Genomic DNA, 18530 nt, shown 5'->3' with positions numbered 1-18530 from the left:
GCAGCAGCACAGCTTACAGTGCTGTCAATATGCCATTGCAGCACTGTAGCACAGATGGCTCCCACAGTGGTAGGAAAGGTTTTTCTGTCACTGTAGGCAATCCACCTCCCTGGGCTGCAGTAGCTATGGAATATTTCTTTCATGATCCTGGCCACATCAACACTGAGGGTTAGGTGGGCTTAAAGGCAGTGCTTAGGGGTGTGAATTTTTCACATCCCTACGCTCCACAGCGATGTCAACCTAACTTTCATGCGTAGGCCAGGCCTTAGCCTTCCAACTCCTGTGTGGACTTGCCATTCTCTTTCCCAGCTTTCATCATCCCTTTAGATTAGTGCCATGACACCCTGGTAGTGTGAATTTGAATTTATTTAGTTCTAACATTCAAATCCACTTTCAATGCAATGTTGTGGAGAAAAGTCTGAATGACTATTACACATTTAAAATAGACACCATACATACGTGTATGCAAAAAGAATGCTGACATGTTTGTCACCCTTTAAAAAGCATTTTAAACAAATCTCTCAATATTACCTTTCTAATGAAGTAAATTTTATCGTTTTAAAAGTACACACAAAATAATTAATTAAAAATGGTTGATTATATTTTACAGAAACCTGAAAATAAGTACAATAATAAACAAAGCACATTTAGGATCCCCTATGTTTAGAATGACTGATCATGGGAAACAAGCAACTTAACAGAAACATAATTTAGTAAATAAAATTGAAAGCATTTTTTGGGGCACTTTATTAAACTGCAATGCATTTGTTTACCATTCTTACTCTCAAAATAAATACTATATCATAGTTTCTGGCATCATAAGTCTTTCCAGAAAATGTGTCATCACTGTATGCAATGTATTTTACATTCAATATATAGTTATTTGATATATCCAGTAATATTTTTCTGAAATTCTAGGAAGTCTTCCAACAAACAGTAAGTAATGACCAAATGTTAATCAACTGGCACTGAGTCCCAACAATAAAAACCTTAATTAAACTGAAATATCCTAACCTTCATTTCTACCTAACCTTCAACTTTGCGAAAGAAGTCAAGTTTAAAGTCCTCAGCTACCTCATTCATATCTTGTGTAGCACCAGATCTTTTCAACTCAAGGGAAGTTATTCACCTCAGCTAGAAGTCACTACTCTACTGCCAGCATATCTGAAGGGAAGGCCCTGGAAAAAAAATTCTGAAGAATTACATGATCCTATAAAATTATTAGTTTGAATTACATGATCCTATACAATTATTTGATTGACCCAACAAAATTTAAAAGTAAATCTAGAAAAGTGCTGTTCATTTGCTAATCAGAAAATTAAAAAACAGTTGGAAACATGTCAGTTAATTAATCCTTTTTCCTGCAAACACAAAGTATGGATTAGATTTGTTCTGTATTTGAAATACAAGTGAGTAATTTTCTCTCTCTTACCAGTTTTGGATTTCTGCTTTGTGAGGTGCCTGTGGTTGGTAAACATTGTTGTGGCATCCTGTATAGCTGTCCTTTCCTCCAGATCAGATTCTGGGATGGGAGTGCAGCCACCTAGTTGAAAATATAAGAGAATACCTTCATGTGATGCGTAGAAAACCAGAATGTACCTTCAGCAGAACATAAACAAGAACAAGAAATGATAAATGAAATGGCAAGAATCCCAAAGAGTGTATTAAATTGGAATGGTCTTCAGTTTAATCCTTGGTGAAAATACTTTGAATAGAGAGTGAGCTACTACCATTCTGTTTAGTATATTGATTATGCCTTGGTGATTCCTCTCTTTACTAATTTATGCCATGTATGAGAATGTGTTAAACCTACAGCGTATGGAAAAGTCACTTTACATGAGGGATAGAAATAGGTCTTAGCATGAATTGTGTCAAGTATCAGATCGCTGGAACCTGCTATAGTAATAAAAGATCAAGCATGTCTGAAATAATTCTACAGTGAGCAAAGTCTGTGAAGACCATTAGTTTGTTACACCGAAGGTGTCTCATGATGGTATTTTTGGATGTGTGATTATACACCCTGATTTTCAATACTTTCTACTGTAGATATGGTAGCCCAGTAGCACAAGGGCATTTTGCACTACCCAGCACCACACTACCATGAGGGATGCTTGAAGTTAGAAGGGATCCTGGGATAACCTGACAATTTCTCTTTGGTAGTTTGCAATATTTACCCGTATGAACTCAGGTAGCTATTCCACTTGTCTACCACACTGCATATTTAAGTAACTATCTATAACTATCCTCTTTAAACACATATAAAATGTCATTAAAAATGTTAAGGAAGGGATAATCTAGTACAATTATCACTGAGCACAAAGGAAGCGGCTGTCGACCAGTGCCACCGTTCACCTGGAAATAGCTGCAGCAGTTTGAAATGGATTAGAATGATCCAAGTCTGTTCAAACAGCTGCTGCCAGTGCCTCTGGGAAAAGGCTGCTACTCAGGAGCAAAGGCAGGAACTTACTGGCTCATACTTGTCTCTTCTTTAGGGTGACTTGAAGAAAGCCAAAACACAAAGGAAGAGAAGGAGACACCACAAGAAGAAAGGAGGATGGGCAGAGCAACGGAAATAGGACTATGGGAGAAAGAGATAATTCTATGTTTCACATTTTCTCAAAGGATGTGTGTGGCTAAAACAGAAGTGAACACACATGCATCATCCCAAAGAATTCGATGCATACACGATATCACAACAGTTGTAAATACATGTGCACTTTTATGTGGCATGAAAAAATAGGTGGAGTGTGTGCATAGCTAACAAAATAGCATACAGCATGAGTGTTGAGCTTGCCGTGTTTGTTATTTTCAGTAGAAAGCTATGTGGGCAGCTTCCATTGTGCCAATGTAGATCTGGAAGAAAGGAAGAATTTATGAAGTTTTTGGGTTTTTACCCAAGCTCATCGATGGCGGTCTTTCTAAAACTTTTTGCAGGGCAGGAAGTGATGCATAATTTATGTGTTTTTTCATTTAATGCAGCAGTGCAGGCCTCTCTTATTTCGCTCAGCAGCTTCAAATCAAACACTTGATCAAAGTCCATGAAAGGCTCGGTGCATAACTGCAAGCGTATGTTCACCTGCTTAAAGTTAAGCTCTTGCTTAAGTGCTTTGCTGGATCAGGACCTAAATGTACAAAACACTCTCTGAGTGAAAATTAGTGCCCTCCCGAGATTACCACTAGTAAGCAAACAAACCTATTTGCATGGTGTTGAAAATCATCCTTTATTGTCTACTGAAAGAGTGCATTTTTTAAAGCCTCGTATTAACTCCTAACTCAAAACAGCGACGGTTACTGTATATAATACATTTCCACTGTTATGAAAAGAAATGTTTTATTCCATGCCCCAGGAACGGGATACCTGATTTTGTGGCAATACAGCATCTCTCTCATTGCAAAATAAAAGAATAAAACATTTGTAAAAATTAAATATGCCAGCCCAGTGGCATTGTAGAGCATACTGTTTTGCAGAAGAACCAGCTTCTCCAGCAACTATGGGACCCCTGATTTTTAATCCAGTGTAGATGAGACATAGTGAATATTGGTAATATAGCAGATCATCAGCTGGTGTAAATCAAGGTAGCACCACTGAGTGCAATAAAGCTATGCTAATTCACACCACTGGAAGACCTGGCCCAGCATTCTTGGTTTCCAGGAAAGGGAGAAGGCATGACCCTTCTACCCCAAATATGTCCTGGCAGCCAATTCGTGATGTACCATGGACTTAATATGTAGGTTCAGAGGAGGCTGAATCTTCTATCCTTTCAGTTCAGGGGAGAAGGTTTGGGGACTGGTGGTAAACATGATGTGAAAAGAGAGGTATTAGCACAAGCAGAGATTCCTAAAACTTCAAGCACAAAACAGAAAGATGGTGGTGAATCAGATAACAGGAAATACAAACAATATGATATGTTAATATATTGTAATACACTGCTATCGAATAACACAGTGTTAAATATAAATATATACACATTCAATGAAAATAATTAGTTCATTTTCAACACATCTAATCTCACCTGGAAGCTCTCACGGTACAAAGTAAACAATGTGACTCAAAGAATTGGAAACTATTCTTCTAATATTCAAATTAGGATATTTTTAACTTTTGTTCCTCAGATAAAATCTATCCTGTTAAACACTAATCTGTAAACACATGATAAATCATTAAGGATCCATACAAATAACAACCTCAGAGCAGTAACATATATTAAACATTGAGATTATGAGTGAAAAGTCACATAGCCCATTGGCGCATATTGGTTTCTTGAGACAAATAAAAGAACTTTGAAAAGTTTGCTCTGAAAACTGAAACTGCATAGGTTATGTAGCCTTGAGAATTAATGGCTTTTGATGCCAAACTATTGCATTAGTCATTAGCACTATAGCACTGATGGTAACTAAATCAGAGTCGGAAAATGTCTATTTGCCCTTAGGCATCCCATGCTATTGGTTGGAAGGAAGTGGACCTTCCTGTTCTTGGTTTTGATGTCAGAGGTTTGTTAAGATTTACTTGTCAACTGATACTGTCAAAACGTACCAGCACTAAAAGCAAAATTCATTTTTTCCATGACTTTACTTTCCTGATAGAGACCAGTGAGAACTGGAATTCCACCATTTAAACTGAGGCACTGCATAGGCTACACAGAAAGCAAACAGGCTCTGAAAGAATTGGAAAACATACTATAGGGCTAATTTTCAACACATAAATACATCTTATTCCCTACCCTTCAACAGAATTTGTAAGAACACTGGTATTTTATGTTGGGCCACTTTACTCACTGTTAAATAAAAAGAAGACATTATTACTATGTTGTAAGTGTAGACAGTGTGCTAACAGCCGTTCTAGACACCAACAAAAACAGAGTGTGAAATCCTGGCCTCACCCAAGTCAATGGAAGTTTTGCTATTTACTTCAGTAAGGCTGAATTTTATCCTTAGCCCTTGCCCTAAGGAGTATTTAAGCTAAAGGGTAGACAAGAACACAGAAGATGGGGATACCATTAACTCTGATTTTTTTTTCCATACACTGGGATGATGGGGGCATTATACTGGTGAAGTTTAGCATTTGCTCAGATCATGGAAGAAGTACATTTTCAGAAGGGATCCGAATGAAGACGAAGTGTGAAACTTGTACACTAGGAAGGGCACAGAGATTTGTGCACTAGGAAGGGCAGAGACTCCCTGAGATTTCTTAAGAGGAGGAGATGACAGATGCACTGAGGTTGGCATCATTGAATGAAGAGGCAAGATGGGGAAAAGAAAAAAAAATTGAGATGTAGGATTTCTTTCTTACATTATGTGACAGAGTGCTCAGGTCTTATAGATGAGCCAGTGCTCTGATCACAGTAGCCTCAATTAGTTTCCTCAGAAATGGCCGATTGAGGAAAGAGGGAGAAAATAGCTAAACAGACAAGAAAGCTGGGTGAGTTAAGGAACTAATTAGCCCATCAGCTGGCTAACTTGATAAAAGGCAGGAAAGAAGCATTAAGAACTGGGAGGAATGGCATAGAGCTAACTGTGCCCAGATTGAAGAAGATCCCAACGAAGACAGATCTCTTTTCCTCGCAGGGTCCTGATAAACAGGGGCTGAAAGTCATCATAGAGATTAGGATTGGTGTGTTGCATTGTACAGGGGTTGGTGGAGGGGACTTGAATAAATTATACAGAGTGGACACTAAAAGAAGAGCAATTCCTGGGGAGGCCAAGGACCAGGGGAAGGGAGAAGTGTGACACCCATCCTATTACACAGTAAGAGATCAAATTTTTCCAAACACATAAAACAGATCTTCTGTAGAATACCATGGTGCTCCACATTTCCAAAACTATTGAACTCCATCATCACAAGCAAAGATGGCTTTCTATCTGCCATGGACACTTTCAAGAAAGTAGAGATGTCCACCTTGGAAAATATTAATTTTGTTTTCAATGTCTTAGATATGTTATAAAAGACCCCTGTTACCGTGTGTATTCTTTTGTATGATACTGATATTTTCAAGAGACTAAGGAAGTCCCATTGAAATTCAATGGAAATTGAGTAGTTGACTCTTTTAGGTACCTGTGAAAATCCCAGTCTAAATGCATATATACTGTAATGTGACATTCTTTTGTTTCTGTAGTGTTATTCTACCTCACTACTATATAGATACAATTTCTACTGATTTTAGCACTAATGCTCCCTGTACAAAATGTCTAATGATTTGCATATCAGATAGTACATTGCCTGCTATATGCATCCTTACTATGAGCAGCTAAATTACTATGAGCCTTATCCCACCCCTGTAAAAAACAAGTCGGATTTTGCCATTGGCTTTAATGGCAGCAGCATCAGTTCCTTTGTATTTCCGGGAGTCCAGAAGTACACATGTACTGCTATATGGTTATCGGGTAAAATTTTCAAAAGAGCCCAAGTGGTTTAGAACCCTATGCTCCATTTTCAGAAGTGAAATAGGCACTTAGGAGTCTAAGTCTAGTTGAAAATACATAGGATTAGTCTTCTAAGTGCCTAAATAACTTTTGAAAATGGGACTTAGCTGCTTTTGAAAATTGTACCCAATGCCTATCCTGTGTCAAAAAACTGCTTCATTTCTGGTCTTTACATACACATGTGCAAAAAGGAATACAATTTTATTCATAAAGCATTTTTTTAAAGCAGTGCTGAAACATTGGTAATAAAGTATGTATAATGTATGAATATATAATGCTGCTATGTTGTTAGCTTGAATAAATAATTTTTTCATGTAATATATATTGTTCTTACCACAAGCAGAGTAAATCCACCAGGAAATGGGGTAAAGTTATTTAATATATGGTGTCTCTCTCCTCCTGCATTTCCAAATGGATACGAGCCTGCTCTAAATTCCACTGAAGGCAATGGTAGTCATTAACTAATCTGAATGGGAGATGGATCAGTCCCATACGCACAGTGGTGAATACAATGTTTAAACTGCACTTATTTTTACTCTTTGAAAACATATTATACTCTGCAGGACAAATATCACTAAACTGAAAAAGGCAATACAACTCCAAGTCCTTCACACATTCAGACTGCATGGGTGCTAGTCAACATGTTTAAATCTGATCTATCTTTATCTTTACTTCCAGACAGTTCTCTTTATATCGTCATGTGTTTGTGTGTGTATGTATTTTCAGGGGTAGCCGCTGATCACCCATTTTAGCAACCTACTATTATGACTTTTTTGCCCATCCCAAGGACTGAAAAAATCATAGCATAATCATTCACATCCATTGATAATTATTTAAGTAAACTGTATCAAGCAGAAAGTGAGCTATTTACCAAAAAAAAGCAAGAACAGCACATAAATCCCACAGATTGGAAACGATCCAGGTTGAGAAGTTCTCCAGATGTCAGTCTGTAAACAGTGCTTCATAAAATGAATTTCCCCATTAATTGTTGGCAAGAACAGAACCTAGAATATGTTATTGCATTATGACCCACTCTTCCCCCTTTTCTTTGTAGCTGAATTCTTGTCTGACACCTCAGATCTTTTATCAGTTGTGATCAATCCAGCACTTTGGGCAGGCAAGCTGTGGTCAGCAAAATTGTTTGATAGAGTACGATGTTACAGCCAAGTAATTGTGAGCTTTCTTCACTAAAGGAAATGAGACCCCTTGTTTATTTTCACTACATCTGTTTTTGTAACACATTTAGTTCTTAAGTTGGAAAGAGAGACACACAGAGGAAACAAACATATGATATAAACTTTTTTTTTAATTGAAGTACTGACGGTTTTGCTACAGGGTCCTATCACAATATTTTTAAACACGTTAATAAGGTTCTTAAAGCTGAAAAACAGGAAAACAAAAGTAGTAAACAGCTGCAGAATGTAAAGGAGCTTGGAAGGAAAGACTATTTGTGTTCCCTCTTTCTTTTCCAGTTGATCAATATCTAAACCATTCATCAACAAAAAGTGCAGTCTGTTACCCTCCAGCTAGATCTCCTCTCCACAGCACAGAAGAACAATCTATGAGATTTGGACATGGTCTATTATTTTAAATTTTCATGTAGCTGTTAAACTCCCCAAAATAGACAAAGTCAGAATCAAATAATCTCTTTTCTGGAAGTTTCCATTTCCACTCCTATTTCTCTTCTGAGATTAACTCTTGCAAGAGTTCTTACAAAAAGGAGAAAAAAGTGTTACACATGCAGTCTCAGTGACAAGAAGGCCAGTACATAAGGCAAAAGCTCTGTAAAAAGCAGATCTTTCCTTGTTATGTACACCATTAGAGACAGACTGAATAGCAAAACTATTTCACAGAAGAACTCCTGAAGTTCTGGGCAATTTCATATTCAATTACTTGTAGGCTCTGCTTGCAACACATACTGAAACAATATGCTTCTCAAAGTGCAAAGAAATTGCAGTTTTCAATAGGGCTATAGTCTAGGTGCCATTGATGCATTAAAGGGTTAATAATGGTCACTCCAGTTGCATACTGCTTGGGGAACAGAAGAGAACAGATTGTACACTCTAGAGATTTCCCCTTTTCAGCATAATCTCTCTGCTAATGTAAAGAAACAGAAAAAGAATGGGAAGCTTTTCCAAAAAGATTTTTATTTATTAAAGCTATTTTTACAATTGCCCAATAGAAAATGATCTTCAGCAAGTTTCAATAAGGGAAATGCTAATGGAATAGCTGATTAATCAATTAAATACTGCAGAACAAACAAAATTCTGACAAATTCATGTTTTTCCCACTGTATCTTGTATGGTTTGTCAGACCTAGATCCAGCTGATTCATGGAAAATGTTTCTCATTTTTGTGCAATTAAAACACATTGTGCTGAGTTAAAGAGATAGCTCTAAATTACTGTGGACAATCAAAACACATCTCCAGTTGGAAATACACTGTGGTATGGTTCTGCTGTTTCTTTTTTTCACCGGTGTTCATTGATTAAGATAGCCTGTACCAGCAGTTTTGGTAGCTTGTTCCATAGTAAACTGAGGCCTGGTCTACACTACAAAGTTAGGTTGATGTAAGCTGCCTTGCATCTACCTAGTTGTGCATGTGTCTACGCTTACCTTTGTCTCCCATTGGTGTAAGCATGACATTACGGTGATGCAGTAACACCACCTCCCCGAGCAGCACTGAGCCATGGTCGATGTACTGAGGTTGATGCAGCGCGAGTATAGAAACTGCATTAACCCTACCAGTCCTCCAGCAGCTGTCCCACAATGCCTGACACTGCCCAGTGGTCACTTAGACATGAAACCTTCCCTCACCCTTTAAAACCATGCAAATTTTTAAATGCCCTTTCCTGACTGTACACCTTGGGCTAGCACACATAGCAGCTCTCCATTGTTTTGTGCAACTGCCCAGCTGAATATGCTGGATATCTGCTCCAGACTTGCTCTGACCTGGAGCAGACAGGAGGTATTGGTTCTCCTGGGCCTGTGGGAAGAAAGGCCTGTGAAGATGCAGCTATGGACCAGGCATAGAAGTGGGGACATCTATGAGCAGATTGCATGGAGGAATGCCAGGAGAAGGGGTACAACAAGGATTAGCAGCAGTGCCTTGTGAAAACGAAGAAGCTGCTGCAGGCATAACAGAATGCCAGGGAGGCCAACAGTCGACCCGGTGCCAAGCCGCAGACCTACCACTTTCACAAAGAGCTGTAAACCATACTTGGCAGAGACTCTACCAGCACTCCAAAGGCCAGTGTGGATACCTCCAAGGAGCCATAGTCACAGGCCCCTGGCTTGAACAGCAAGAAAGAGGAGCAGGAGGATGGGGGACATGCAACCAAGAGATCCAGCTATGCTATGAGCCAGGACCTGTTAGAGACTCCACTGCAGTCCAGTCACTCCCAGCAATCGAGCACGGGCGAGCTTGATGCAGGGGAAGGTGCCTCAGGTAAGTGTGTAAATGTATTTCCCATTACACTAATGTACTGATGGATTCCCCAACTTAACAGGACACCTCTACTGACTTTTCATTGATTTACTTGTACTAGAAGAGGTAGCAGTACAACAAAGAGAAGTAGCGTTATCTGCTTTTCACTCCCCTGTAGAGTTAGGTGGGGGGACAGGAAGTACAAGCAGATCAGTTTGTTTATGTACACAGGGATGTCCCTTGAGTCCTCCTTATGGATTTCGATAAACTTATTCTGCAATCCTCTCCAAAGGTTTCTAGGCAGCTTTTCCCATGCCAGTCAGCGATGTAAGAGAAAGTTGCATGATGGGAACTTGAACCCTTGCTCCCAGTCATGCCCGGGTGACTTGTTTCTGCCCCACCAGGCATTGCCAAAACTTTCCAAAAAACAGTGCACTGACAGTGGCAAGTTGCACTCAGGGATGGCTACCAATGGTGCATTGTGCTGTGCAGCAAAAAAAGCACTCCTGGTGAGTACGTGCAGCACCATCACAAGGAGCCAAGTATGCATGTGCACAAGCAATATATGTGGTGGCTTTATATCAGCATTGTTTGCATCAGCAAAAGCTTGTAATTTAGAAATGTCCCAACTATCCTTTGAGTTCAGAGTGTGGGAAGATACTCTGCACCCATCATGCATGGCCCTAGCAGGTTTGTGTGACACATGCAGGTATTTTGAGTACAATGCCTTCTTTTGAATTCATAAATTCTCTCAACCTGTAACAGTGCAGAGGATTTTATGACTGCACTTATGCTGTTTAAGTTGTCAAATCCTCTTAGCCATTTTTCCAGGAAGAACTTGTATGCAAGTCATAGGAACGGCATTGGGAAATGCCACTAAGAACAGATCTAACAGCTGTTTTCATTAAAGAAGAATTACGGGACATCACACAAAGAACACTGTCAAAATCAACTTTCAGTAGTACCTTTAGTAAAGCATAGCTGAGAATGGAATAATTTTAATCTATATAGCCATTCAACATCTAGTAAAGGAAGCTCTGAACGAAGGATGAATAATGATTGCTCTCTTCAGCCACATAAATCTGTTGTTTCATCCAACTATGCATTCACCTGACAATCATGCACTGCTTTCAAAATAAGTTCCTTGTGTTCTGGTCTGAACTGGGGAAGGTAAATATTTCTTAGTTGTGCAGAACTTGGAAGAGTTCCACCTTCCTTGGTGTAATGGCATGAAAATCAGTTTACAATGAGGCCTTTTCAAGGGGAATATCAGTTAAAACAATAACTCTTGACAAATGCCAGCATAAAGTTATCACAGTATCCTTCAGAAAGCACTGTCTGACATAAACACCCAGTCTTTGTTGCTGTCTGAGACTCAGGCCCTCCACCTTTATCTTTAGCATGTCTCCTCCCCAAGTATATTTTGTATTTAGAATAAATTTGTAGGATTTGTTTCCTAAATGCAAAATACCATGGAAGCAGAATTCACAGAATATTACCAGCAGCAACATACAGATTTTCAGGGCACAACTTTGCCCATTCAACTACGTAAGCCTGGCTTTTTGCAGCGGGTGGGGGTGCGCGAGAAGGGAAAAGTCAGCTTTTTTTAGTAGCCCATAATAACTTTTATGCCATGAAGGTTTGGATTTTGCAGAATATATACACATATTTCATACATTCATATATTCATATATATATATATATATATATATATATTATTTATCCAATATACACTGGAAAAACTCTGGAAATGGTTACTTGTATCTCAGGGCTTTTCTACATAGCACAGTAATGTACACGATGGAGGTGTGTTTCCTAAAGCACACTAACATGCCCCACATTCATTAGTCTGCATAGACCCAGCTGATGTGCACTAAAGGTTGACTAGTGTGCTTTAATGTATTGCTTTATGAAACAGTATTATGTTAAAGCACACCAAGGAATTATTACAAAGAGATTAGTCGTTATTGTATAGACAAAGGGAAGGCCTTGAAAAATCGTGATTATTGAAAATCTACATCAAACTAAAAAATTGCTTAAACACCCAAAAATGAAATTAATAAATCCCATAATTCAGAAATGTCCTCTCTCTCCTATCTCTCTATTTGCTATCCCTATTTCCTATCTCTCTCTGTACTGTTTATATTGAGTTTTCAGACAGTATATAAAATATTACTTCTTTTCAGGGTGAGGATCAAATGCTGCATCAGCTCCTCCCACAAGACTTTTCACTACAAAAATTTCCAGGGGGGCCTTTTTCTTTTTTGGTCTGATTTATAATATCATCATCATCACCACTTGGCTTCTCAGCATACTTGTAGGTCCTCCCTGGCATGCTGCACTAGAAAGACAACGCTAATGGAAAGTCTAAATTCATGTCTTCTAAACATTCCTAGAGCTATTGTATTAATGGGTACTTTTCACTTATTATCTGACCATGCATAGTCTACCTTGCAGTACATCAATGGATGTCAATGGAAAAAATGTGGCTGCTAAATTACGGAAATGCCAAATCATGCTATTCCGATCACCACACAAGAAGAGATTCATATGTTAATTGGTCTCAAACAACCTGAATTTGGTGACTTTCTGGACATATTTGATAGCGTATTTGGTGGGCTGAGAGTACGAAGGGATGGATAAAAGTTTCTGTAGATATCTGTTTGTTCATGTTCCTGTTAAAATGGTTACTTCAGTGCTACTGGGACTTTATTAATAGTGTTAATAATTTTAGGACACCTAGAGCCTTGGAGAGGTGTATTTTTATTATTTAAAATCTAAATAAATACTGAGAATATTTACTTGATAGTTACTTCCTGCAACTGTTCTCTGAAGACATTATATATCTATATTTACATCCATATATAAACAAATTACCACTCTGGGTCCTGTGCTGCATTAAGACCCAGAGAGTACTCCTGAAGTTCAATGTTCTGAGCTGTTCAGTTCAGCAAAAGGCACCCTCATCACAAGATATTTGCTGTCTGCAATGTTCATCACATTCTGTTTATCAAGACTGTAGCTTTTTTCAGTACTCCAACATTCTGTTATTTATTTTTTGTTAAAACTATATATTGTAACACCGATACACTGACCTTCCTTATACTCAGCACCACTAACTAACACATTAGACTTCCTTATCCTGTTCTCATTTGCAGCATATCATCGTGTAGCCTGAGATGCATAGCAGCTCAAAGAGTCCTAGGGCTGGGGAGTAGCACTCCAGTTGCATGATCCAAAGCCAGCTGAAGACAACAGTAGCATTTCCATTGACTTCAATGGGTTTTGGGTAGGGCCCCATGCTAGGAGTGGGACCAGTGGGATGAATGCACCAGCAGTGTCAATGATACAATCATGATGAAAAGGAACCTCAGCTGTTTCAAAAGATGCTTTTAATAGGAGCTGGAGAAAAGGACATCAAATCCCTGGAACTTTTCTGTCAGAAAAACCAAACTCTAGTAGGAATTCATGGGACAAGAAGACAGTATCAAATTTTTCAAAATAAATAAAGACTGACACCTGATAAACAGGATGCAATAAAGGTTATTGAAAATTCACAGGATGCAAAGAGCTGGTTAGCAATCCCACAGGAGCGCCTACCTTCACTGACCACAGTCTAAAAGGAACTAAATCAACAGAGCAATGGACTATCTGGGCTGGCACAAGCTATACCTTATGGGGATCAACAGCTCAGAACTTTAGGCTGCGGGAGTTCTGAGTCCATGTGCATTTTTACAGACCCAAGAGTGACAATCTGCTGACACAGGAATCTTTGGAGAGAGGCTTCACATCTTTATATACTTATTTTACATATATATATATATATATATATATATATAAAAATAAAGGTGTGTGTATACACACACAAAGATGTGTGCATGCTCACACACAAATTTTCTTCAGTAATTATTTGTAACTATGTCAGTTATCAACAAATGCAGAGCCTAAAAGGTAATTTAACATAAATGGGAAGAAAATAAAGATAAGAGAGGATAAAACTCAGCACTGTATCATGGTATCTGTAGCGCTCTCATTGTAAAATCAAAATGAACATTAGAAGAACCTTGAAAGAGGGTCTGATGACCTAGTTTTGTTAGTTATAGGAAATAACCAAGTAGCACATGAAAGAAAAAAAGGCATTAAAATGTAAAAGTTTTGGCATTAAACAAAACTATGTTAATTTCTGCTGATTATGACTTAGCAATGGAGAAATACAGGGTTAGTAGTACAGTACATATGGACTTTGAAAAAACGCTCCTTACAATTCTAGTTCCCTAAAGTACTTGGGCAAGGAAACCTAGTGAATTGACATTTGGATGGACACATGACCCCAAAATATAGAAATGCAACATATTTTTCTGGCAGATATATAAAAAAATCAAAACCACCCCTGAAATTATACTTGTTAGGAAATAAAGAATTAGCCTCTCTGTTCTACTGTATTTCCAGATATTACTCTGAAATAATCAAACCTGGTGATGAAATAACAAGGGTACAGACTACCTCTTTTAATGCAGTCAAAAACCCAGTGAATCTCTGGTGAATTTGTAAATTAAGCAATTTATAGATTGTTGGATACAGATGAACAAGTTAAGGATACCAAAGAACTTTTTAATATGGAACAATATCATCCATTGCTTGAAATAAATTCTCAAATGAAGTAGCTCATTATTTTGTGAAATATATTCATGTATTGAGAGAACACATCTCTTTTGCTGTATCACAAGTTTCTAAGTTTATTGTTCCCAGCACCCAAAAGACTAACACTTGTTTTATTTGGAAATACGTGGGGGGAGAATCTGCAGAGTCCAGGGCAACATTGCATTTTATCTAGTCTGGGAAATTTTCACTTTTCTTAATGAAGAACTAGCTAGATTTCCATGGATTATGTTAGAGGCTGAGAACTAAAATAATGGTAATACACATGTATGGAAGTTTGTTTCATTGCAGTAGCACATTTCAATAACTTAAGTCTAAATAATTTCCTTTGCTATTGCAAGCTTTTGACCAAATCCAGCTTAACTTTTATTATTTTGGTCCCAATCATCCCCACCCCTAGGAGTGGGTTTTGAGGAGGAAATTTTCATGAGGAACCCTCACATCATCCTATGGGGAAGGGATTAATTAGTCCCCTTGCTGTGCAATAGCCTGCAGGATATGCTGTTATCCTGGCAGGTCTTCAAGGAATCACATGGAGGATGTAGGCCCCCAGAGGTCCTGTGCCTCTGCACCAGATTGGGCTGCAGTGGTAACCTTGTGTGTCACTCCATTTATCTAATCTATTTGCTTTTGAGAAATGGAGACAGAATTGCATAACATACAATCCCAGAGCCTTAAAATTCCATCTTATCCTTCAGAGAGAGAGAGAGAGAGTTTGTTCATTTACAAGAACGTATAAATTTCGTCTTTCAGGGCAGGTGGGGCTTTAGGAGTCCAGGGGCCTGACTCTGATCTCACTTACCCTGTGTAAATCAAGAGTAACGATTGGACCCAACAGTATAAAATGGTATAAAAATGGTGTGTTTGGAAGAAGGATCAGTTTTCATCACTGCTGTTGTTTAGTCAAAGGAGTGCTGCTCTCTGAGACTTTCACTGACTGACTTTTTATATCCTCCTCTATTCACAAACTTTGATTTCAACTTTAGTGGGAGAATTCCAGGCCAGCAACAAACCAGTAGTCCCTGCATTTCTCAGATGAAATACAATTATTGTCATGTTTGAGCCAAATGAAAAACAGGCACATGAGGCCAAGACATTTTTTCTTGTTTTGTTATGACTTAAAGTCCTATTAATTATTCAGCCAAGCAAGCGTCCTATATAGTATCTTTAGCCAAGATTTTTTAAAAGTGGCTAGTGATTTTAGGTGCCTAAGTTGAAACATCTTAAAATAACTTGATTTTCACAAACTGTTGAGCACCCTCTTTCTAAAAAATCAGGCATCTTGAAGTTTCACAAGCTGGGCTCCCAAATCTCTAGCTACTTCAGAAAGCCTTGACCTTGATCTTTTCAGACAAAACTTGGCTAATGTTACCAAATGAATTACATCTACTAGTCACAAAAAGATAAAGGAGATGCAGGGAGAGCTACATACAAGACAACCTACACAGTTTGGTAAAGCAATCTCTGTTTTTATAATAAAATGCTAAGAATGAGACAAAGTGGCTTTTTGTATGCGAAGACACAGGATTTATTGTATTGCTTCAACTTTTACAAAGTTGACAGTGCCTCTGTTGTACAAATTAAAAATAAATTAAATAAATGACAGAGCACGTAGAGTAAAGAGATGCTCTTTTTCAACTATTTTCATGCCATATGCTCATATAACTCATCTAATTCAGCTGCTTGGTTTTCCAAGATTTGCTTTTAGCTCTTTGTTCAATGATTTCTTATTTTATTTTAGTAACACAAAGAAATGATGATGTGACTGGAGCTATAAAACAGAAATCAGACTTTTGCTAAAACTGTTAAAATTCACCTTTTTGAGACTGCAAACTCTTAGGTGCAGATAACCTATATATCTGTACAGCGCCGAGCACAATGTGACACCGGACCTCTTTGGGGCCTCTATTGCTACTGCAGTATAAATCTTAAATAATAATAAATAATGATGATGAATGTTTGCTATCTTTCACAAAAATGTGCTTGTTATCACAACTGTTGTCAGTAAATTATTTTTCCTTCCCTAAAAAGCATACAGTGTGTCACAGCAGAAATGATGCAGAAGGATGAAATTGTTCAACTGCACAGGTTTTAAATTGTGCTATATATGTGTTACAGAGAACCATGTTCAAATACTATCAGTGTGTGAAAGGGAATGGTGCTGTGGAATATGAGTTAGTACATCTGACACTGGTTTTGGAAGACTCGTTAAACAAGATGTGAAAGTGGTTTAACTTTAACTCCGTAAGACTGTTCTCAAACCCTGGCTATCTTCTCACTAACATGAACATGGTTACAAATCAGAAGGTAGCCTCCTGTGGGCCATGAGTCCATTGTTTTGAAAATTTTCGTGATGTCCCCCTCTATATATTTGTAACATTACTACTTCCTGCTAGTTTCTTTAATTCCACTTTCCTCAATGCCCACAAAAGGGAAAAAACGTAACTGTTGTTCTTCAAGATGTGTTGCTCATGTCCATGCCAAGTAGGTGTGCGCGTGCTGTATGCAGAGTCATCGGAAGATTTCTCCCCTCGCGGTACCTGTTGGGTCGGTGCAGGTGCCACCTGGAGTTGAGGCACTGGAGAGTGGGAATGGTGCCAGGTCATCTTCGGTGCCGGGGAATGCCAGTGCTTAGATTCTCTCAATGCTGAGTCCTTCTTCGTAGACTCTCTAAGAGGCCGGCTCACTCCACACTGAGGTATTGGGTGCTGGATCCGAGTGGCCTAAGGCCGGTTGGGGATAGACAGCTGCCTCCATGAGGAGGCGTTTAAGTCTAATGTTCCTCTCCTTCTTGGTCCTAGGACGGAATCCCCTGCAAATCTTACAGCAATCAATCTGTTGGGATTCACGCAGGCATTTCAGGCAGGATTGGTGCGTGTCACCCTTTAGCACAGGTTTAGCAGTTCCCACATGATTTGAATCCTTGGGACCAAGGTATGCCCCAGTTCCTGTGGGAAAACCCTCCCAAGAAAAACTTTAGCTAACTAGCTAACTACTAATAAATAACTCTACTCTAACTATTTACAGGACCCACAGCAGAAGACCACTGGGGAAAACGCTTGCTGAAGCAAGAAATGATAGAAGCTCCAACAACCATCACGGGCAGTAAGAAGGAACTGACGAGGCAACGAGTCGGCAGGGCCCTATATATGGCACCAGGGAGGTGCGGACTCCAGGGGCGCCTGCATTGACCCGACAGGTACCACTAGGAGAAAAACCTTCCGATGACTGTGTACATGGTGCACACACAACTACTTGAAATCAACATGAGCAAGCACTCGAAGAAGAATCATGCATGCTTTCCCTCCTGCTTGTGCATCACTTCAAAGAAACTAATCTGAGATGCTTGCATCTGGATGTCAAAGGCAATATTTTCACATAACTGCAAAGTTTGCTGTTCAAAAAAAACCCTGCAAAGTTTTGTAACACAAGATCAGCATTTTGACAAATCTCATTGTCATAATTTTACTTATAACTTCTCACATTGCACGTAATTTAAAACAGTCCCACACTTTTGAAAATCCTGTCTGGTTGTTAATCCTAACAACTCTTTTTTCATATAATTCCAGCTACAACAAAGTTTCATTTAGAATGTAAGCACATTTTCTAACCATAGTATTTTATTTTTGGCTCACCAAGGGCCAAATTCTTCTCTCTAACACAGGGGTGAAGTAGTGGGACTTTCAACCATTTATCAGAGGGACAAATTTGAGAGATGATGATTTTTTTAATCGCTCTGGCTAAACACCAGACCAAGTCATTGTCTTGTATTAAAAATGCTATGCTCTTGAATAGCAGTTTGCCTTTCAGCCAAGCTTACTGATGATCTGCAATATATTGAATCTTTTTGGTATTTTGAGCAGACATATAAAAACAAACATCTATCAAACGCTCTTTATTTTTTACATAACTCAGCATACTGACCTGAGATGCAGACTGGGCCATTAACCATCAGTCTTTTTGTATCAGGAAACAAGAGAAATGCTCTGTGTTCCTTTGGTCTGTTACAAAATAGACTGTTGTGCT

General features: G+C 38.6%; 1 protein-coding gene across 5 annotated transcripts in view; it reads right to left on the bottom strand.

The window, feature by feature from the left end:
* Window positions 1-18530, bottom strand: part of BBS9 (Bardet-Biedl syndrome 9) — a 417433-nt gene that overhangs the window by 139257 nt on the left and 259646 nt on the right. For all 5 annotated transcript variants that reach the window (XM_067562493.1, XM_067562496.1, XM_067562494.1 and 2 more), the window contains one exon: window positions 1433-1543. In XM_067562493.1, coding sequence (XP_067418594.1) covers window positions 1433-1543 — 111 coding nt within the window. The remainder of the gene's footprint in view (window positions 1-1432; window positions 1544-18530) is intronic.

Source organism: Emydura macquarii, unplaced genomic scaffold (genome assembly GCF_026122565.2).
Source record: "Emydura macquarii macquarii isolate MOO-44397 ecotype Brisbane River unplaced genomic scaffold, CSIRO-AGI_Emac_v2 contig_2432, whole genome shotgun sequence".
Lineage (NCBI taxonomy): Eukaryota > Metazoa > Chordata > Testudines > Chelidae > Emydura > Emydura macquarii.
The sequence above is the reverse complement of the archived record's forward strand: the minus strand, read 5'-3'. Positions and strand labels throughout refer to the sequence as shown.